Here is a 23502-nt window from a genome sequence, read left to right as displayed (position 1 = left end):
CCCATAGACAGGTCGATACAGTAACATGCGGTTGAAGATTTCCCGTCTGTAACGAGCTGGGAGCGCACAATACAGACGAGTAAGGCGATCCAGCAATACAGTCTCCAGTTTCACGCGTCCGTAGCGCTTCTTAAAATAGACACATAACCCTTTCCGCACCCAGCATGTAAATGATGTGTAAATGAACGAATTAGCTGTATAATGAAGGAATTAGCTATTCCCCTCCGATACTGTAACGGGCGCTGATATTATCTCCTTAGTAACCCGCTGTTTTGCCGCGGCCTTAACGTGTTAGTTTACCGCCTCCCCCTAGTAGGTGTTAGGACTGTGAGTCTTGTAACAAATCCATCGACACCACTTAAGATACTCAAACACAATAAAAAACAATTAAAAAAAAAAGCGATAAAGAGATGATCGAGAAAATGTAATGCTGTGGGACACATAAAACCTGTCAGAAAAAAAAAAAAATTTTAAATACCTGTCACTTTCCGAATCGTGCGGTCATCCAGGCAGCGGCGGGAGCCGGAGGGCCGCGTGGGTCCAGGCGGCCGGCGGCGGGAGCCAGATCGAGGCCGTGGGCGGATGGGCGCGTGTTTAATCGAGGCCGCGGGGGCGGGTGGGCGCGCGTTGGTTTCAGGCGGGCGGCGGCAGCGGCGGCGGGATCCGGGTGGGAGCGTGTTCAATCTAGGCCGCGGGCCGGGTCGCACAGGCGCGCATTCATTCAGGCGGAGGGAGCCAGCGGCGAAAGCGGCCTCCGGCAGCCCCCACCGGCAGTGAATGAATGCGCACCTGTGCGACCCGTGCAATTCAGCGCTCACGGCGTGACGTCACGGCATGTGACTGCCTTGAGCACCGAATCACACGGGTCGCACAGGCGCGCATTCATTCACTGCCGGTGGGGGCTGCCGGAGGCCGCTTTCGCCTCCGGCTCCTCCGCCTGGATGAATGCGCGCCTGTGCGACCCGGCCCGCGGCCTAGATTGAACACGCGCCCACCCGGATCCCGCCGCCGCTGCCGCCGCCCGCCTGAAACCAACGCGCGCCCACCCGCCCCCGCGGCCTCGATTAAACACGCGCCCATCCGCCTGCGGCCTCGATCCGGCTCCCGCCGCCGGCCGCCTGGACCCACGCGGCCCTCCAGCTCCCGCCGCTGCCTGGATGACCGCACGGTTACTGTATAGGCGCTGTACTCAGTGCCTATACAGTAAAATGGGTTGCGCGGGCATAACCCTTCCCTATCGCTTCACAGCCGCGGCATGCATTTGCATGCAATTAGAAGAGAGTATCAGGCGCTAGGTCTAGAGAACTGTGCGTGCGGGGAGGAAGGGTGCGCCTGACACTGCCGCACTGTTTCTACCGCGGCCTTACTGTATCGACCTGAGAGTTGGGTTTCCACTTCATGGGTTATTCCTGAAATCTGTATTATGAGACAGAAGGGACCCCATGTGTATGCGTGGTATAATGGCATATTGAGCATGTTCAGAGAGACTCAAAGTTCTAGAAATTTTGACATAAATTTTCCGTGCCAGGCTCCATCGGATGATGTCACCCATGTGTGAGGACTGGCATCCTGCTGTCCTCTGAGAACACCTGCTACAGATAAGCAACTCTGCTTTCTCTGTTTTATTCTCCATTCTTTTCCTGATAATTCCTAGCATTCTGTTAGCTTTCTTGCCTGCTACTGCATTTCAGCGATGACACCTAGATCCTTTTCTTGAATGGTGACTCCTAAAATGGAACCTTGCATTGTGTAGTTATAACTGAAATTGTAGTGCATCACTTTACACTTGTTTGTTTACCATTTGCATGCCCAGTCTCCCAGTTTTGCAAGATCCTCTTGCAATTCCTAACAACCCTCTTCTGATTTAACAACTTTGAAAAACTGTGTCCTTGGCAAATTTGATCACCTTACTCATTCCTATTTCCAGGTCATTTATAAATATATTAAAAAGTAGTAATCCCAGAACAGATTCCTGGAGCACTCCACTATTCACCTTTCTGCATTGGGAAAATTTACCATTGAGCCTGCCTCTCTGTTTTCTGTCTTTTAGCTAGTTTTCAGTCCACAATAGGACACTGCCTCCTATCCCATGATTTTTTAATTTCTTAAGGTATCCCTCATGAGGGACTTTGTCACATGCTTTCTGGAAAACCAGATACACTATATCACCTGGCTCACCTTTATCCACATATTTATGCCCTCAAAAAATGTAGCAGATTGGTGAGGCAAGACTTCCCTTGATTAAATCAGTGTTGACTTTGTCCCATTAAACTATGGCTATCTATATATTCAGCATTTTTGTTCTTTATGATACTTTCTACCATTTTGCCTGGCTTTAGACATCAGACTCGCTGGTTGCTGATCACCCTTTGATTCATTTTTAAAAATTGGCCTTACATTGGTAACCTTCCAACTTCAGGTACCATAGATGATTTTAATGATGGTTTACAAATTTCCAAAAGCAGGTCTATAATTTCAGTGTGTGATGCACATTTCTTTCAGCACTCTGGGATGTATGCCATCTGGCCGGTGATTTGCTACTTTTTTGTTTGTCGGTTTGTCTTAGTATATCTTCCAGGCTCACTGAGATTTGTTTCAGTTCCTCTGAATCATCATCTTTGAATATAATTTCTGGGATGGGTATCTCTTCCATCTTCCTCAGAGAAGACCAAAGCAAAGAATTTGCTTAGTCTCTGCTATGGCTTTGTTATCCCTAAATGCCCCTTTTTCCCCTTGATCATCTAATGGTCCAATTGACTCCCTTGCAGGCTTTTAACTTCAAATGTACTTGTAGACGTCTTTGAGTTTTTGCTTCCATGGCAAGCTTCTTTTCAAATTCTCTCTCTGCCTTCCTTATCAGTGCCTTCATTCTAACTTGACTATGCTTATGTGGTTTCCTGTTTTCTTCATTCGGATCCCTTTTCCATTTCTTGAAAGATGTTCTTTAGCTATTATAGCCTCTCTCACATCACCTTTTTTTTCCATTTAAAGTTTTATTGATGACCATCAATATACATAGCAGGCATGTAAACACTCAAAAACAACAATGAAACAGGGTATTATGATACCTCCCTCAAGCACATAAAGTCAAATTATACAAATTGGTGTAATCTGTTCCCCCTCCCCCCTCCACATAATCATATTTAAGGGAGAGCTCCAATTGCCTATTCTGAAAAAGATATCATCTCAGCTAACAAATGAACAATACAGATGATAAGCATAAAACATTCAGTGGCCACAATATCACATCAGATTAGCCCTAGGCCAATGGGAAAAGGTTAATCACTGTCTTCCACATTTATCAATGCCCAAACTATATAAGATTGCCAAACAGAGTGAAAGCAAGACTGACCTATTCCAAATTCCTGTTAATTTTTCCATATAATATACTCTCTGGAGCCTCTTCTGGATTGAGATCATATTAGGGACCTCTGGAAGCACCATTTACATGCTATTTCTCCTTTCGCAGCCAGCAGGGTATACATTAACAGCTTATATTCTGTCTCAGAAAGTGACTGATTCAGGGTTCCCAACAGAAACAATTTAGGGTCTTGTACTACCATCTGAACCGTTAAGGACCGGAAGAATGAGATAATTTACACCCATAGCCCCCTGAATTTGGGGACAGCCCCACCATAAGTGAAAAAATGTTCCCAAAATCCCACATCCTCTCCAATGTTCTTCTGAAATTGTGGGAAACATCTTATGAAGCTTAGCTGGGGTTAAGTACCACCTATATAATATCTTATAACTAATCTCCGTTAAGGCAGTTGAAACTGAGCTTCGCTTCACAGCTAGAAAACACTGATCCCACTCTGCCACTCCCAGTGGATCTCCTAAATCTCATTCCCAAGCCCTAATATGAGATCGTTTGGTCATCAGATCAGCATTCAATACACCATAAATTTTTTAGATAGGTCTGCAGGAAGGTATCCGCTTGATCGCAAAAGCCCTCGAAAAGGGTCTTGCCCTTCCTAAGGTCAGAAAATATCTCCTTCCGATTGTCAAAATGTAATAATTGGACTAATGCAAAGATGTCCCTGTGTGTTAAAGATTAATTTTCCTGAATTTCTTGAGTAGGGAATACCCCTTGACCTCCCCAGACTTGTTCCAGACTTGTCAACTCCAAGGTTGGCCATCTAAAGCTGACAGCAAGATCTAGGCCCAGTGGGAATTCCTTACAAAACAGGAAGGAAGAGCGGTAATAATAGTTCCATTCCCCCGCCAGAACCAGTCTCCACTTTTTTCATACCTCAAAGGTAGTCTACGAGTAAGGTGATAGATCCTGAACCTGCACCATTATCCCCATCCAAACTCTCATATCCAAGAACAATTTCCCAGCCCAACTCCTTTCTATTTAGATCCAGGGTGGAACCCTCTTTTTTTTTTTTTTTAAATTTATGCTTATTTTAACAATTATAGACAGTAATACAACATGTCAATAACAAGGTCAATTGTAGGCAATAAAATAATTTTTTTACAATAGTTTTTTTACATTATGACCATTTATAAGGAATTAGAGATACTGGGGCAAAGTTAGGTAATATTTCATGCATTAGTGCACTAAACATTTATATCTCTATTTACCTATAACTCATTTAATTATTCTAAGTGGAAGTACGAGCTTCAAGAAATTTCCTGAGATCTGAGGGTTCCATAAACACAAACCTTTCATTCATATATTTTACAACACATTTACAAGGAAAATAAACAACCAGCTGAGCTCCGAGTTTTTTAAGCTCGGGACTCATCTGTAAGAAATTTTTTCTTCTCATTTGAGTGGGTCTAGTTATATCAGGGTACATCCACATTTTTTGTGTGAGATAAGATTTTTCTCGATTACGGAGAAAGAGTCGTAGAACAAAATCTCTATCCTCCATCTTCATAAATCTAACACACAAAGTACCCCTTGAATCTACTTGTTCATCCATGGATTTCTCTAGAAATTCTGTAATATTACCCAATTGTTGGGATTGATTTAGCTCTTCTAACTTTTCCTTATCTTTTGTAACAATAAAAAAAAATTTCTCAATAGATGGTATTTTCTCTGGAGAGAGCTGTAAATTCTCTCCTAAAAATCTTTTAAATTGTTCCATAGGTGATATATACTTAACATTAGGAAAGTTCAAAATTCTAATATTATTATATCTCATATTATTCTCAATTACTTCAATCCTTCTAGAATTAATCAGTTCTCCTTTTATTATTCCTGATTGGATTTCTTGCGTCTGAATAAACTGTTTTTTCCAGGGTTTCTATTTCTCTGAATGTTTCTTCACTACCACACCTGTTGTCTTAACTTGAAGATGTATATCAGACATTATTTCCATTTGATTCATGGATGTTTTCAAATCCATCAAGACCAACCAAATATTTTCCAAAGTAACTTTTTGTGTTGGTTCAACCCCAGGTCTCATTCCCCCAGGAATAATCTTATTAGATTGCAAACATCGTATCTGTCTCATTTCTGAGAACGATGTTATGCCTTCCCCACTTTTTGGTGTTGAAGTTAGAGGGTCTGAAGTTAAGATATTCCCTCCGCTGCTCTTTTCCTCCAACACCAGTGGGTTAACTCCATTCTCTCCTCTTTGTTCACCTGCCACTTGATCTCCTTTTCCATCCCCAATGTAATGAGGTATTTCCACGCCTTCCGTGATCACAACCCCATTCGAATCGGAGTTTAGGGCAGGATTAGGTGTTATAGGTGCACTAGGGCTCAAAGATGTATGATGTTCCTGGGGTGTTAATATCTGCCCCTGATTAACACCCATAGTGGAAACTTCTCCTGGTGTATTTACGTTTAGAGGAGAGAGGAACCCTTCTATCAACTGCTGAGATAGGGCAAGACTAGTAGCAGTTGGGGTCTCTGGGCATAGTCTGCCCTTTCTCTTTGTATGAGGCATTATTTTGTGGAAACAAAACTTAAAAGTAGGGATCTCTCAATTGCACCTGTTTTATAAATAGGATCTCAGTTGAAGGCAAATAGGGAGATAAAACTAAATAAAGGACTTACTTTATGCTTCAAATTTGAAGAAAAAGAGGGAGTCTCTGATATTCAGACAAAGCCACGCGCCGGCTTTAAAGCTTGCCGGCCCCTCCCCCTTTATGACGTTGCGGGCGTGCGACCCGGAAGAAGGCGCGAAGCTCACCTCACCAGGAATTCTTTGTACAAGTAAGTCCAACAAAGTATTTAGAATAGGGCCGGGGTTCCACCTCACCCAAAGCAAGCGCTTTCTCTCCCTTCTACCTCTGGAACCCTCTTAAGTCTGTGCCAGTCAAGGATTGCTCTCAGTTGAGAGACAGCGTAATACCACTCCAAATTAGGTACCCCTAAGCCACCCCTCAGCTTATCTAAGAAAAGTGTCCCCCTCACCATCCTTGGAAGTCTATGCTTCCAGATGAAACTAAATATATTTTTCTGCCACTGCCACAGAAGCTTATCTGGTATAGCAATGGGAAGAGTTTGGAAAAAATAGCAAAATCTGGGGAGGACATTCATTTTCACAGAGGAAATCCTGCCCAACCAGGAGAGGTCCAATCGGTCCCACGTATCCAGGTCACTAACAATATTTTGAAACAAAGAATCGTAGTTCAAATGAAATAACTGATCTACTCAGGACCAATATTTGCCCCTAGGTATTTCACCCATTCTTTGGCAACCTTAAAGGGAAAAAGATCTCTCAAGCATTGAATATATTCTGCAGTAGCTGAAATGTTCAAAATCTCGGATTTGTCTTCATTCACTTTAAACAAAGATACCAGGCTAAAGCTACGCATTTCCCCCAAGGGCCAGCGTAAAGATTCAGGTGATTCCAAGGTAAACAGAATATCATCAGCAAATAACGTCATCTTATAATAGAGTTCCCAGACTGAATACCTTTCATTTTTTCTTCCCTCTGGATTCTTGCAGCAAAGGGTTCTAGAGAAAGGGCAAATAGAAGCGGGAATAACGGGCACCCCTGTCAGGTTCCCCTTTTAACCTCAAATGTGTCAGTATACCCCCCCCCCCCCCCCCCCCATTAATCTTAATACCAGCCTGGGGTGGGAGTACAGTTTCTGTATCCATGTTATAAAATTAAACCATAATTGGAACTTTTCTAAGACCCCAAACATATATGACCAGTTGACACAGTCATATGCCTTTTGGGCATTCACCACCATTAACACCGCTAACATACCCAATTTCCTTGCCCCGTGTATCAAATTAAGGATTCTCCGAACATTGTCCGAAGCAAGCCTGCCCAGGAGAAATCCTAATTGATCTTCATGTATCAAGGTTGGGGCTACCAAACCTAATCTATTGGCCAACACCTTGGCCAATATCTTGAGGTCAATATTTATAAGAGAGATAGAATGATAAGAGCCACAAAGTGTGGCATTACGACCTGCTTTAGCCAGTATAGCGATACCCGCTACATTTGCATTCAACGAAATTATCCCTTGCCCTTTAAGGGAGCTGAACATGAGCACCAGTGGATCAACTAGGATGGACTGAAAGATTTTATAAAATTTGGCTGTGTAACCATTGAATCTAGGCGATTTGCCCAGCTTCAGGTCTTTAATAGCTTGCACTACTTCTTCTGCCCTATATCCCCATTAAGCAAGTCTCTGCATTCTGGCTGCAGAACCGGTAGAAAAATATCCTGAAGATACTGTTTCATCCCCTCCTCATTCATTTCTCCTTCATTGGAGTATAATGCTTCCCTATACCAGGAGAATCATTCAAGTATTTCCTGTCTATATCCTTGATTTTCATGACATGGTTCTGCATGGCTCTCTCCTTCAACCTTCTGGCTAGTAACCTTCCTGATTTATTTCTGAATTTAAAAAAAAAACATGCTTGGACATGTTTAATTGATGAGCATACATGGCAAGTTCTAGGGCCCATAAGTCTTGTCTTGGCTGCTCCAGTTTTTCCCATATAGTCGGGTCAGTAGCTCTCTTATGTAAAAGTTCCCATTTAGCAATTTTTTGTAATAAAGCCAAAAGGGCACCAGCCTTTTCTTTCTTATCAAACGAGGCTCTCGATATCAGTTTACCTCTTACTACAACCTTCATACATTCCCACAAGGTGATAGGAGTACAGTCAGGATTATCTGCAAGATATTCCCATTATCTCTTTCACTAGCTGTTCCACATAGGCAGTATCATCCAGCAGGCTTTCATTCAGACACCAGAATTTCCTGCCCTCACAATCTGGGAAATGCATAAGGAAATCCATATAGGGGCATGATCCAACCAGGTAATATTACCCATCCCCATCTCTGCGTTCCCCTCTACCAGAGTTTTATCTATTAAGAAATAGTCCAGTCTAGAAAAGATTGATAAACTTTAGAGAAAAAAGTGTAATTGCGAGAGGTTGGATATTTTAAATGTCAGATATCCACTAAACCCTTATCTAACATCCAGTGTTTCAGGGCAATACAGGGAACCAGAGTACCAGCAGCCTCCCGCTTAGTTATCCATATAGGGATATCGGGTAATTGCGTTTTCCCCTGTTACATGTAAACTGGCATGATGTCTCTGATGAATGTCGGTTAAGAAAAACATTAAATAAATAATAAATAAATATTCTCAGATAACCAAATGCCCTTCCGCCCAGTCTGCCATCAGTTTGGATATATTATGCAAGAATGGACCTTGCTAAGAGTTGGTGGCATAGATATTCACCAAGGTAAACAAAGTGTCATGGATGAGCAGTTTAATTGCTATAAATCTCCCTTCATCATCTTTCAAGGTAACCTTAAATCAACCACTACATTTTTTGAGAATAGTATTCCCAAACCGCAGTATTTGTATGGCACTGTTGCAGAGGCCAGGTATAGCTGGGGGAACTGCAGAGACCAAAGTACTCCTTCATTACACCTTCTAAGATGTGTCTCTTGGCAAAAAACATGGAAGCCTGCAAACATACTAACTCCTGAAAAAATAGACTTCTCTTGCCAGGAGAATTGAGCTTTTTAATATTTATTGAGACAATATTCAGTGTACCCATACTATGGCCTTAATCCCAAGTGGTATCACACAAACAGACACTGATACCCCTTCGCTCCAAATTGAAATCTGCATTGGTCTCTGCATAAACACATTCAGAATCAATAAAACAACACCCAGCACTCCCTGTGTGACTCACCCCCCTGCCCCCCGATCCCATCCCTTTGCATGCCACCTTTCCTCGTGGTAGCCAAACTTCTCTATGAGGACATCATCTGAGATTGGGGTAGTAATCTCACCCTCCTGACCACAAAAACAAGCACAATTTGAGATAAGCTTAAGAATAACATTCCCCAAAATAGTTAAGTAGAACAATCTGCTGCATTCAATAGTAAGAAAGCAGCGCCAGTCTACACCATCGGCTAATCAGCACAGAATAACTTTGATATGGACATTGTATTCTTCAAGATGGGTTATCCTGGGATGAGGAATATGAAGAAGGAAAACCATTCGACTGTCTCTTCAGCCTCTTGCTGCCGTTTGCCACCCTCTGCCATCTAGATGGTGTAAGGCCTCAACGCGCTTGTTTCACTTCCCGGTGACCCAGTTCTCCCCTTGAGATGGTCACCCCTGCAGCTTTCAGGATCTCCATTGCTTCCGCTATCATTCAAACCTTGGATGTTACTCCTTCAATTGTAAAGCTGAGCGCAAATGGGAACAACCAGTGATATCTCAAATTCCAGGTGTGCAACTCTGAAATGATGACCTTAAAACGCTTTCCACTTTCGAATGGTAATAGAGGAGAGGTCTTGAAAGATCTCAACCTTGTGCCCATTCCAGGTGAAAGCACCTTGCTGTCTCACTGTGAGAAATACTTTTTCCTTCACTTGGAACTCATGAAAACAGGATACAATATCCCTGGGCAGGGGCTTCAGGGTGACCCCAAGGTCCTGTGAGCCCTTTCCAGCTGCACTTTCGGAGATTCAGCAGACTTTTCAGCCATTCCAAGAATGGACACGCACATACTTTCCACTACTTTGAAACTGTCCTCTTACTCGGCACTCTCAGGAACTCCTCTGAATCGAAGGTTAGCTCTTTTCATATGGTTTTTTTCCAAATCTTCCAGGTGATCTTGAAGATCTTCCTGCAAGGCTTACATTTTGTCATGTGCCTCATGGATCTGCATCAGCTCTGCAGCGCAATCATCCATTCTAGATTCAGCCTCTTCCACGCGCTATCTCAACTCCAGCAAGTCATTCTGAATTTTAACCACAGAGCCAACAATCTCTTCTTTAATCAAAATCGTATTGCCACGCAGCTGTTGGAACCATTTCTGGAATTCATTTTGGGAGGGAGCCACTTGTGCCACTTCATCCTCTGCTCCCAACTCCGGGCTGGCAGGGAGCTCCATGTGGTCAGGGCCCTCTTTCCTTCGTGCTGGCATGCCGGAATAAGAAAACTGCTTCAGATTGTTTTTTTTCTTTTGAGCTGTCATCTGTGCGATATAGTAGTGCTTACCCCACAACAGCTGTGTGAGATTGGCAAAACCAAACGCTATTAGTAGGGGATGTAAAAAAAAAAAAAAAAAATCAGATCTGGAGCTGCCGTTTCAAGCAGCCATAACTAGGGATGATGTCACGTCCTCCCTCACATCACCTTTTAACCATGCCAATAGCCTTCCTTCCACCTTTTCTAATGCGTGGAATACATCTGATCCATGCCTGATCTAAATTCTTAGGGCCTGATTTTAAAAAGCATTTACTCGAGCAAGTGGGTTTTTGAAAATTGCTATAATACATACCATTGAATTGTCCATAAGATTTACTTCCTTAAGTGCACTTTACTTGAATAAATGTTTTTTGAAAATTGCTACGATAGTATGTTACATTTATGCATGCAACTGCTTTGAAAATTAGCTCCTTAACCTTTGCAGTTGCACTTTTCAGATTTTTCCTAATCAATTTCCCTCATTTTATCTTAATCATTTGTTTAAAATTCTATAAAATCATATAGTGTTCTGTAAAGAATAACAAGAAAGTAAAGGCAAAGATGCACAAAAGCATGCATAGGAAATTACCAGGTATATATGAAAACAAAAATATTTATGAACATAAAAACAGATTTCATTCGCAGAATTCCAGATGTGTTGCAAGGTTAGGGCAGTAGCCTCTATGTGAATCAATTGCAATTAAATCAGATCTAGAAATGCAAGTCTACCCAAACTACAAAACCATTAAACTCATTATGTATTTATTTTCTTTGAGCATGATCCCAAGATAAAATACCATTGGGGATACTGCCAGAAAAAGCCAAAAAGAAGAGCAGGAGCAGTTTAAATCTTTGATGTTAATATTTATGGTATCAAAACTATTCTGGACACATCAGGGTGCTGGAGTTTTATTTGGGGGTAGATTATAGCACTTAGGCTGGTTCCAAATAATATAGTTATCCCAGGACAAGCAGGATGCTAGTCCTCACACATGGGTGACATCGATAATGGAGCCCTATACGGAAAAACTTCTGTCAAAGTTTCCATTAAACTTTTGACTGGCACGGAGAGTGCCCACTGAGCATGCCCAGCATGCCATTATATGCTCTGCCACAGGGGTCTCTCTTCAGTCTTCTTTTTTCCGCGGAGCCATTAGCCTCGCGGTTAATTTGGAGTCCTGTGGTGATTTTCACCATATCTAAAAGTTTAACAAAACTTTAGGAAAACTTCTTGCTGCAAGGGTCTCCCTATAATATAACATCGCGGTAAGTTTTCTGATTTTTCCGTCTGTTCCGTACCGGTTTTTTCTTCGTAGCCTAAGTCGTCGACGGCTGTCCGACTAACTATGGCTTCAGGCTTCAAAAAATGCCCTAATTGTGGAAGAACCATGTCTATCACAGACCCACACTTAGAGTGTGTGCTCTGTCTCGGCAGGGAACATGACGTCCAATCCTGCCCGCAGTGCGCCGAGATGACAAAAGGACGACTACTCCGGATGGAAAAAATGGAGCAACTTTTCCACCTTCAGTTGCTCCCTTCACCATAGACGTCCGCAAAATCGTCTCCGGCTGGAGCGATTCGAAAAGTAATACTTAAAAAACGAGTTCCGGGTGAGGCAGGAGATTCATCCTTACCTTCCCCCTCTCCTTCTTCGAGGGCATCGACATCGGGCAGTGAAAAACACAAAGAAAAGCATCGGCATCAGCATCGAAAACCGCACGGTTCTGGCATCGATCTGGTATGTCATCGAAGGATTCCGGATCCCCATCTATGAAACCTCGGACGGATGAGGCTTCTCCGAGGCCTTCCACTCCACGGCAATCCCCACCGATACCGGTGATGGGAACCGTACCTCCCCAGGGCTCTGCGGAGGTACTGGAATTGCCATCACTGCCTCCCCCCATAGCTGCTCTTATTTCACCAGCTATGCGGGTGGAACTGGACGGATATATCCGCCAGGCAGTCAGGGATGTGCTTCTCGATACCCTGCCGGCACCGGCACAACCCTCGAGACCAGTGCCATCGACGCCGATATCAACACCGTTCCCGGTTCCATCAGAGACTCCATCGATGCCGTTACCGAGAACATCGCCGATCGCGTCACCGATACCATACGCATTGATTCCGATACCAATATCGGTTCCATCAGGGATTCCACCGATGCCGGTCCCTGACTTATCCATTTTTGCACCCATTTTGCAGAAATTGGACACTCTTATTGGTGCTCTTCCTATAAAACCTCAAGAAACGCCATTGCCACAGAGGACACCACCTATTATTGAGGAAGCACCGATTCCTGAACCCATACCGGGTCCTTCAGGGATTCCCAGACCGATGCCTCCAACGTCTCCATTGTTGCCATCGATGCCTTCACAGCCCAGGCCTAAAATTCCTACACCTGACACATGGACGAATACAGATACTGATGTCTCCACAGATGAAGAAGTCCTCTCTGAGCCTTCTCCACTGGAGGAACGCAGGAAATCTCCTCCAGAGGACTTATCATTCTCTAATTTCATTAAGGAAATAGCGGAGACCATTCCATTCCAGATACAGTCAGAGGCAGAACTCAGACAAAAAACATTAGAGGTTCTGCAGTTCGTCGACCCACCAAGGGAGATCGTAGCTATACCAGTCCATGAGGTCCTTCAAAAACTGATGTATAGGCTATGGGAACACCCTTGCTCCATTCCTCCGGTCAACAAAAGGACTGATGCAACATACCTGGTCTAGCACATCCCAGGTTTCCAGAAGGCTCAACTACCTCATCAATCAGTGGTAGTTGAGTCCGCACAAAAGAAGGCCAAAAGACTAAAAACACACTCCTCAACTCCACCAGGGAAGGATAACAGATTCCTAGACAATCTAGGAAGGAAAATGTTTCAAGGTTCTATGCTGGTCTCCAGGATTGCTGCCTACCAGCTATTCCTGACCCAGTACCAGCGTAATCTCTGGAAACAAGTAGAAGAGATTACTCAATCACTCCCTGATCATCTCCAGGAACCTTTTTCTAATATCGTACATAAAGGCCTAGAAGCTGCTAAGCACGAGGTTTATGCAGCGTACGATAGTTTTGAAACAGTATCTCGACTATCGGCCACAGCTATCAGCGCTCGCAGATGGGCATGGCTTAAAGCCTCGGATTTAAGACCGGAGGTACAGGAGAAACTGGCCGATCTCCCTTGTCTCGGAGACAATATCTTCGGAGATAAGGTAAAGGAAGCGGTGGCCTTATTAAAGGAACACTCGGAAACTCTCAGACAATTGTCTTTGATTCCTCAAGAATCTCGACCTTCCTCAAGGAGAATACCACGGAAGGGTGCAAAACGCCCATATTATAGACAGAGGCGTTACTATCCACCTCCAGCCCGGGGACGATCATCTAGGCCAGTGCAACGTTCACAGTCTAGGCAACAAAGAGCAACCAGATCTCAACCCCCTCCTCAGACTGCATGCACTTCGGGATTTTGAGACTCTACCAGAGAACAGCAGCCTATCTATCAATCTGATCCCAAACTTACCAGTAGGAGGTCGGATTGCTTTCTTTCATCAAAACTGGAATTTCATTACCACAGACCAATAGGAACTCTCCATCACATCTCAAGGGTACCGATTGGACTTCCTCACTGTACCAAACGTCACTCCACCCATCTCATCTTGGACAGTAAACAGCCAATCCACACTCTTACAAACAGAATTATCCACCCTTCTGACAGTCAGGGCCGTAGAACCAGTTCCCTGGCCTCAGCAGGGCAGAGGATTCTACTCCCGATATTTCCTCATTCCAAAGAAAACAGGAGGCCTACGACCCATCCTAGACCTCAGAAATCTCAACAAGTTTCTCAAAAAGGAAAAATTCAGGATGGTCTCATTAGGAACCATGTTACCTCTACTTCAAAAAGGAGATTGGCTCTGTTCTCTGGATCTTCAAGACACTTATGCTCACATTCAAATTTTCCCTCATCATCGCAAGTATCTAAGATTCCTGGTAGGAGATCAACATTTCCAATACAGGGTGCTTCCATTCGGCCTTGCCTCAGCACCTCGCGTGTTCACAAAGTGCCTAGCAGTGGCGGCGGCCCACTTACACAAGCAGGGGGTGCACATGTTTCCATATCTCGATGATTGGCTCATCAAGAGCCAAACGAAAGAAGGAGCTCTCAACTCTCTCAAGCTCACAATCAATCTTCTCCATTCCTTGGGATTCCTCATCAATTACCAGAAATTCCACTTCACACCATCTCGCCTGTTACAATTCATCGGAGCAGAATTAAACACAACAGCAAAAGCTTTCCTTCCAAGAGACCGCGCACAGACTCTTATTACCCTAGCCAACTCTTTACGTGCTCAGTCACACGTGACAGCTCACCGTTGTCTTATACTTCTGGGTCACATGGCCTCTACAATTCACGTCATTCCTATGGCCAGATTGGCCATGCGGCTTCTGCAATGGTCTCTCAAAACACAATGGATCCAGGCCATCCAGCCACTGTCTTCTCAAATTCAAATCACTCAAACTACGTTTGTCGCTCCTGTGGTGGACAAATGTGAACAACTTGCTCAAAGGCCTACCTTTCCAGCAACCGATTCCACAAGTAACATTAACTACAGATGCATCCACCTTAGGCTGGGGAGCACACATTGGTCATCTGCGGACTCAAGGTACTTGGACAAAGCTTGAAGCAACATTTCAGATAAACTTCCTAGAGCTTCAAGCTATATGTTATGCGCTGCATGCATTCAAGGACTGCCTTTCACAGAAGACTGTCCTGATACAAACAGACAACACAGTAGCCATGTGGTACATCAACAAACAGGGAGGTACGGGCTCATATCTCCTTTGCCAAGAAGCAGCGCAGATTTGGGACTGGGCCCTAGCACACTCAGTACTCCTAAGGGCCACTTATCTAGCAGGAATTCACAACGTGGTAGCCGATCGCCTCAGTTGTCAGTTCCAGCCACACGAATGGTCTCTGGATCCAGAAGTGGCGACCAAAATCTTTCAACATTGGGGCCAACCAACAGTGGACCTCTTTTGCTATGAAAAAGCAGGCCTTCCTCTCCACGGCGAGTAAAGGCACACTCAGTAAGAGCTATGTCAACCTCAGTAGCACACTATCGTTCAGTGCCAATCATTGACATATGTAAAGCAGCAACATGGACTTCTCTTCATACCTTTGCAGCTCATTGGACAAAGAAGGATGACAGGATTCAGCCTATGGACAATCTGTCTTAAAGAACTTGTTTCCAGTTTAAACCCAACTCCTCCTGCAACCAATCTGCTCTGATCTTCGGCTGACTCATTTCCAACAACACTACTTCCCTGTTGCTTCACTACAAAATGACTCAGCCTCTAGCTTGCTAATCACCCATGTGTGAGGACTAGCATCCTGCTTGTCCTGGGATAAAGCAAAATTGCTTACCTTGTAATAGGTGTTATCCCAGGACAGCAGGATGTAGTCCTCACGAAACCCACCCGCCACCCCACGGAGTTGGGGCCGATACGTTTTATTATTTTATTTTTCGCTAACGCTAACTGCTTCAAAAGCGACTGAAGGGAGACCCCTGTGGCAGAGCATATAATGGCATGCTGGGCATGCTCAGTGGGCACTCTCTGTGCCAGTCAAAAGTTTAATGGAAACTTTGACAGAAGTTTTTCCGTATAGGGCTCCATTATTGATGTCACCCATGTGTGAGGACTACATCCTGCTGTCCTGGGATAACACCTATTACAAGGTAAGCAATTTTGCTTTCCAGAATGACTCTTGTAATATATGGTCAGCTCAGTTCTTATAGGGAGTGATAATTTGGTGGCTGGTTTGTGCATGAGCAAAATACTGCAGCTGTTGAAATGAAACTGACATCTGTATATTCTGCTGAAAGCAAAGACCTACTGCTAATTAATTTTACTGGCTGTTTGTTTTTTTTCACAGAGTGATTATACAGAAGACTGTTTGGTCACTAAGTCAGACCAGGACATTGAATTAGAACTTTCAGCCCTGGATTTTGATGAACCTGATTGTCAAAGTGAAAAGACAGAGGTATGTGGTCCTGGGGGGAGTTCTTAATACCCCTGTCTAAAGTATTTCATGTGAAATCTTGGAACTTGACATGCTACATGTTAATCCGGCAGAAGCAATTTCATCAGATTTGAAAAGAAAGTGTTAATTAAAATAGTTTTGGTCATCCCAGTGCACAATGAATAGAATTCAGAAAGGCATGGGATAAGCACAGAGAATCACTAGTTGTACTGAAATGACAGAAAATCTGGAGATTAGCTGGAGGCTATAGCAGTACTCCAGGAAGTAAATTCGGCAAACCGTTGTGATCTTTACATGGAACAACGGTATATAAAATGGCCAAATAAATGGACTTTATAGTCTTTATCTGCTGTCATTTTGTTTTTGTTTACTTGATGTTGCTAAAAGCTAGTACTAGTGTATCAAATTCTGGAGTTGATCAGGCTAGTTGTTACACTAGCTTTCTCTCTTTGCTGCTTCTTTTTTAACCTGTTTGCTATTTCTGTCTCAGTTGGAGCTACTACAGTCATGATATCTGTAATATATGGGCAGGAAGCATCTGGCTAAGTTGCAACAGTTGGGATTGTCCTCCCTCAGTTACAGCTTTGCTTTTACAGTGATTGTTGTCCAAATAGGAGGACATGGTGCAAGGTCATCCTTGAGCAGGCCGGAGAGGTAACACTATTGAGCAGTCGGGACACCCTTCTTCCCTGAAGCTTTGGTTTGACCCCTGCAAAGCTTCTCTCCCTGCTAGTCCATGGTGCAGGAATCCAATCAAGGAATTAAACCTATATCTCTTACACGGCATTACATAATGATGCTGCTGAATTATTGAATACTAGACTAACACAAGTCTGACAATTAGTAACTGGCTGTAAAGCAGCACCATAAATGCTTTCAAAAGGAAGTATAGCCTATAGTATCAGTAGTAGAAGGCCATTGTAAGACTCTTGTCTACCTGTAGTATAGGAGATGGAAGGAAAATAGGAGAGCCCTAGAGATTGAGCTTTTTGATGAGACCAATGGAAAGCAGTATAGAAGCCTTGAAAGGAAGAATAAATAGAAAAAAAACAACAGACTCCAAAATGCTTTCATGTAGATGCATCATGAAAATATGGAGTTCCCAGACCTCAATTACACTGGTAAAATTAATAGGATGAGAAGGGTTTTTATTTACCTGTCCTTTTTAGGTGGTTCTAGATCTGGAGCTGGTGGCAGTTCGTCAAGGTGATCAAGTTTCTAATGGGATGGTACTTGAGAATGGGCAGCAGCAGCCGCACCCCCACCAGAAAGGGCCTTTGCAGCAGGAAGGGAAAAGACTCCATGGTGAACATACAATTCTGTGAGTATTTGACTTAAATAGCCATTTTAAAGAGATTTCAACATTTTTGGGAACTGTTAAATGTTTTAGCAGACATCAAATAAAGTTTTTAAAGTGGGCTGAGATTTTTGTTAATTTTGTGTTACAAAAGGAGGAGGTGTGGTGCACAATTAAGCTTGTCTAAAAACTTCAAAGGTTCATAGAAAACAATTTTTATTACCTCAAAAAAGGCAAAAATTGTCTGATAATATCCAAGTAGCAAACGCTGCCGGTTCCCCGACATGGACTGTATTTCGCTATGCTAAGTCAAGAGGAACCTACAGCAAGGCTTAGACAGATTAACTCTGCAGGACTAAGTATAAACGCTAAAGATTCTAATGTCAGGGACACTGTAGAGTTGAGCTATCTAAGCCCAATGCAGAGTGTCCCTTTACCATTTTTTGTTGCTGTTCCCTGAGCTGTTTTCTAGTTTCAGAACAAAATTATTTGTGTTCATTTTGCATAAAACCAAGGATCTGTAGTGCAACATAATGTTTGCAGCTCTGAATTGTAGAACCTGGAGAAGGTTCTGTTCTCTCTCCACCAACTCACCTCTGACCCAGACTATAGTAACATAGTAGATGATAGCTGAAAAAAGACCAGTCAGCCCTTTCTGTCTGCCCAATTATTCCTGTCCACACTGTCAAGCATATATCCCAGCTGCCAGCCATAGAGATTGACCACATTTAAGATATCATTTCTTATCTATAACAGTTAATTAATTTTATTTTCTGAATACTCGGAGGTCGTTACTTTGTGAATATGAAATGATTGTGTGTAGCATGCCAATTGGTTTTTGATTGATATGTTTTATATTTATATATATATATATAGAGAGAGAGATATCTAAAATGTGTATCTGTATGGACACTTTTTTTTTTTTGTCCTGGCAAAATAGGGAGAAGCAAACCAGAATCCTACCTTTAACAAGATGCTTCAGCCAAGCTGTGGCCACATCCAGAAGCAGCACAAGTTGCCTGCCAGTCACCGCTGCAGTCAGCATTGGTAGCTTCATCCTGAAGACAGCTCACATGCCTGAAGAGAAAAGTGACTTCTTAAAGCCGGTTACAAATAGCAAGATGGTCCTCAACAGCTGAAAGACATTCATCCTTTCACGCTTGTAATGCAATCCCAGACACATTTACAGTAGCTTTATATATATATATATATATATATATATATATATATATATATATATATATATATATTATACACACACACACGCATATATATATAATATATATATAATATGATGTATATATATTTTTTTAAATATGGAAGGGCATCCATTTTCTGTGGATTATTTGATACTTTAAGCACTGCTGCATTAGCGCTCTTGACAAATTACATTTTACTTTACTAAGAGAATAAGTTCATGTTCCAGGAATGACTGGAGCTTGTGCATCATTTTCCTTAAGCTTCAAGCAGCTTTTATAAGTTATGTAGCAATCTAGTGCAGTAACTAACCAATTTGTATTTTATAATGGCTTCTAAAGAAAATTTAAACCGTTCCATTATTAACTACCAGGATCCTACAGTGGTACATCTAGTGAAAGCAAAATTATTATTATTATTTTATTTTATTTTTTTTGTGTGTGTATTTTACTGAAATTCAGTCTTAACATTTCTGCTGGTTTATTTATCTTCCAATTTATTTGAGTTCTTCATGGACAATATTTTTTCTCTTGAAACCATGAGAGACCAGAGTCCCCTTGGCTTTTTAAAAATACTTACAGGATTAACAGAGTTAGCTTTGCTGTAATGTGCTAAATTGTATTCAGGGGAGTGGTGCAGTGATTTTGTGTACATTTTTTTACTTTTTTTAAATTAAGATTTTTTTTTTCAAACAAGTCATTTTGTTAGTGCTGTTAATATTTATATACAGGCTGCTTGTCCAAGTAAATCTTGAAAAGTTGACAAAGTGCCTAAATCCTTCAGCAGATGTACCAGGTATTAAATTTGCTAAAATATGCACAGAAAAATTTATAACAGTTTTTAATATATTATGTACTAATATAATAGCTGTTTTTTCTTACCTGCACATTACTGAAGGCATGACAAATAATTTTGTCTGTAAAATGGATGATGGAAGCTGTTATGTGAAAATCCTGTATGTAATGTTTGCACTAACAAGATGGTTATTACTGTCTATTATTAATTTTATTATTTAAGCCTATTATTTTTATTGATGTTATATACACAATGATTTTCAGTCCTAATTTTGCTTGTGCGTTGGGTATACTTTGTTTCTTAAGACATGCATTGCACCAGTTGACTAAAGGAGCTCTTGATTTGCAGAAGCAAGAGACTTCACCGTGCTAAAATATAACTGAAAACCTTTAGGCGGCAATTTTCAGTGTGTCGCACAGGCCACAGTTCGTGGGTTCTTTTAATGTATGGACTTCGCACTAGTGTTCAAAGCAAATGTTCACACCTACTTTTGCACCTGCTTTCTCTGCAGGTACTTTTTTTTTTCCATTGAAAATAGCATGGATAGATTTGAAAATGCAGTCTACATTAGGTGATTTACCCAATCAAAATGCCTCTGGGCCCACTGCCTCTAAATGCATCTCAGAGCATCTCAGAGCTGCATCAAAGGAGGGCAATTTTCAGAAAGCCAGATTTTGCGTGAATTTTCTTTGAAATTGCTTTCTGAGAAATAACCGAAGGTCTACCAAATACATCGTCTCTAGAGCTGCTTTTGGATTATTTGATTCTTTAAAACCTAATCACCATTTTTTTAAGAACAAAAGCAATTTGTTTTCCATGGTGATCTTTTTACTGTTCTGTGCTCTTTTTCATTGAGAAGTTATACTTTTTTTTTTGTTTTTAAGTTAATTTTTTTTTGTTTTGTTTAATTAACTTCTGTGAAGTTGCTTACTCTGCAAGCTGTTACTGGATACCTTAAGTCAAGCCAATCTTTTACCAGGTGTATGTAAGGGCTTTTCCTGCTAGCCAAAGTGCTTAAACTGGATCATGTTATTGGTCGTCTGAGTTGTTAAATTGTTGTACAAAAAAACAAACAAACATGCAACATGTAAGAAATTTTGATAAGAATTTTGTGTGTTTCGTTGAGGGTTTTGGCATCTCCCTGAGGGTTAACAATAGAAATGACTGAAATGCCAGAGCTTAGAAATCCATTTCTAGAAACATATCCATAGACTGGATCGAGGCTTTGTAAATATATCCACTAAAGGACTGTTTTCGATATTCTTCTGCCAGTATGGAAGATCTTATTTACAGAAATTTAACTGCTAAGCAGGTCTTGTTCTAGTTTGTGATGGTACTCTTCCTTTCCCCAAACAATCTCCCCTTATATTTTCCCTTCCCTCCCTTTTAATATTTATTAAATAGTATTTATTTTACTAGGTAGCTTGCAGCTGAGAACATACAAACTCCCTTAACCTACCATTTCACTTTGGCTTGCGTAACTGGCTGAAGGTTAATGAGTCATGAAAGATATTTTAAGGTAAATTGTATTGTTCTATATTTTTTTTATCAGTACTTCAGTTCTGTAAATAGGTGCAGTTCTTGCTTTGGAAACTGTAAGCATTTTTGCTGTAAAGTTAGAACAAAATCTGTCTGGCAGTGTCTGTAGTTCATGGATCTTTATAAATAGTTTTTAAATAGCAAGATCTTCCATGTTAAAGTTGATATGAGTTTTTATTGTGGAGTTTGAAAGTTTGAAATAATGCTATTTTGTTCCAAAAATAGTTAAACATCAAAGGTTCTGAAAACCCCCTTTACTTCCCCTCAGGGACAGGAGAACCTTCAGCGCAGTCAAACTTACCTTTAACATCTTCAGCATCACTGAGGGTGAATATATATTACATAAATTGATCTTGTGTATTTACCTTAACTCTTAATTTTTAAAACTTGGTTGTGCTCTGCTGGAGGGGATTGTGATAAGCTGCTTCCACAATTTGACTGTTTGTCTACTTATCTTCTGAAAACTGAATTCCATCTGCACTAATGTATACTTGCCAACCTTAACACTTTAGCTAAGAGAACACATCAAAATATGCTTGTCTTACACCAGGAGGTAGTATGTCTTCCTGAATGAGGTCTCACTATAATGTAACTAAAGATTTTTATTCTTTGGGACCATTTTTGGTTGTATCTCCTTTAATACATAGATGGGGATGCATAGACTTTTTTTTTTTTTAAATTAAATGTGCCAATTTTATTTAATGTTTTAGTATGAGTTTGTACATGGTATAATCTTATGTAAAATTCGCCATGCCAAATTGGGTGTCTGATTTCTTTGTGTTCTGCTTTTAGATATTTTTATTTTGTTTTAACCACATGTATTCAGTAACTACACAGGATACATGTTTGGGAATCAAAAGTCCCTTCATAGTTAGAATTCTGACAAATTGTGATTGAGGGTTTTTTTTTTAATTGTCTGTCTGTAGAGCTACAGATATGATTACTAAACAGCCAATGGCATCTGTTTTCTTCCTGTAAAAGCCTACTTGCATCCAACAAAAAGAAAACAGTGGGGCTTCTAAATTCACAGAAGGTGCTCAAGTGACATAGATTTCACACTTAAATTGCATTGCCTGGGAAGTTATATCTGATGTATATCTTGCCTCTTCTGTCAGGCAAAGTCATCATTAAAATAGTATATTGCAACAAGTGGAATATTATTATGCTGTTTCGTTAGAGGAATATTTGAGAGAGAGTGGTGGGTTAACAGCTGTGTTATAGACTTTTAGAATTTGTAGAATACGCTCAGGATTCGGTCTGAGATTCAAAAACCATGGGGTAAGTCTTCAGGGTTCTTAACGTGGCTTTTAATATTACAGAATAGAAAGGTACTAGAGCTAAGAACTCTAGAGAACACACCATAAGGATGAAACTGTAGAAAAAAACTGAGCACTAGCATAAATGTGAGCAACGAACAGTGTCACAGAAGTGGAGCACCGCTGCTGTAAACACTGGATTTGAATGCCTGGACTTTAATTGCCTTTGTGCAATTGTGAAAGGATCCCCCAGATTCAGATGAGGAAAACACTGGGATGTGTAGAACACAAATTTAATAATTATTGCTGTGAAATCTGACAAACGAACTTGGCATGTAGCTGAAGCTTCTAAACATATGTGGTTGATTTTATGCTAAATGAACTGTCAGCATCTCTTTCTGCAACACCAGTTTTATACTTTTTGTACAAGGACCAATATTACTTGCTTAAGCACTTAATGCTGACTGGGGAAAATCAACGCATATCGATCTGTAGGAGCCTAAAAAATACCAGTACATTTGGAGACTCTCTCCCCCTCCCCCTTTATTTTTGTTTAATGAACTCTACAGTTGTTTCCAGAACTTAAATTATTGTAATACAAGTGGTGATGGGAGGGTGGGGATGGTCACATTGCTTAGATCATCTCTCACCAGAATATGGGGCTGCCATTCATTTGAATTCCTCTGTCTTTCTGCCCAGTGAATCTATGGTATCTCTCAACCTCTTTCCTCATCCTTGCTGTGTGGTTATTAGGAATGAAGTTACATTCCATAATGTAAAAGGAGGAGTTTGGCTATAAAAATCCAATTTCATGTTTATGGTAGATCATAAAAATGTACTTTAAACGGCATGCCTCTATTCTGAGAAACATGGGCACAGTAAACATCCTTGTAGAAATCTTTTTGTTAGATTAGTTGGAGGTATCACAACCTACAAAAGTATCCCCACATGAAA

General features: G+C 41.5%; 1 protein-coding gene across 2 annotated transcripts in view; it reads left to right on the top strand.

Annotated features, from left to right (window-relative positions):
- RC3H2 (ring finger and CCCH-type domains 2) overlaps window positions 1-18947 on the top strand; it is a 155743-nt gene extending 136796 nt beyond the window's left edge. For both annotated transcript variants that reach the window (XM_029613807.1, XM_029613806.1), the window contains exons 18-20: window positions 16357-16464; window positions 17634-17785; window positions 18702-18947. In XM_029613807.1, the coding sequence (XP_029469667.1) occupies window positions 16357-16464; window positions 17634-17785; window positions 18702-18900 (459 nt within the window). In that variant the 3' untranslated portion in view covers window positions 18901-18947. The remainder of the gene's footprint in view (window positions 1-16356; window positions 16465-17633; window positions 17786-18701) is intronic.
- The last annotated feature ends 4555 nt before the right edge of the window (window positions 18948-23502 follow it).

The sequence above is a fragment of the Rhinatrema bivittatum genome, chromosome 8, assembly GCF_901001135.1.
Source record: "Rhinatrema bivittatum chromosome 8, aRhiBiv1.1, whole genome shotgun sequence".
In the NCBI taxonomy this organism is placed as follows: domain Eukaryota; kingdom Metazoa; phylum Chordata; class Amphibia; order Gymnophiona; family Rhinatrematidae; genus Rhinatrema; species Rhinatrema bivittatum.
Note: the sequence above shows the minus strand (reverse complement) of the source record. Positions and strands in the feature narration are given on the sequence as shown.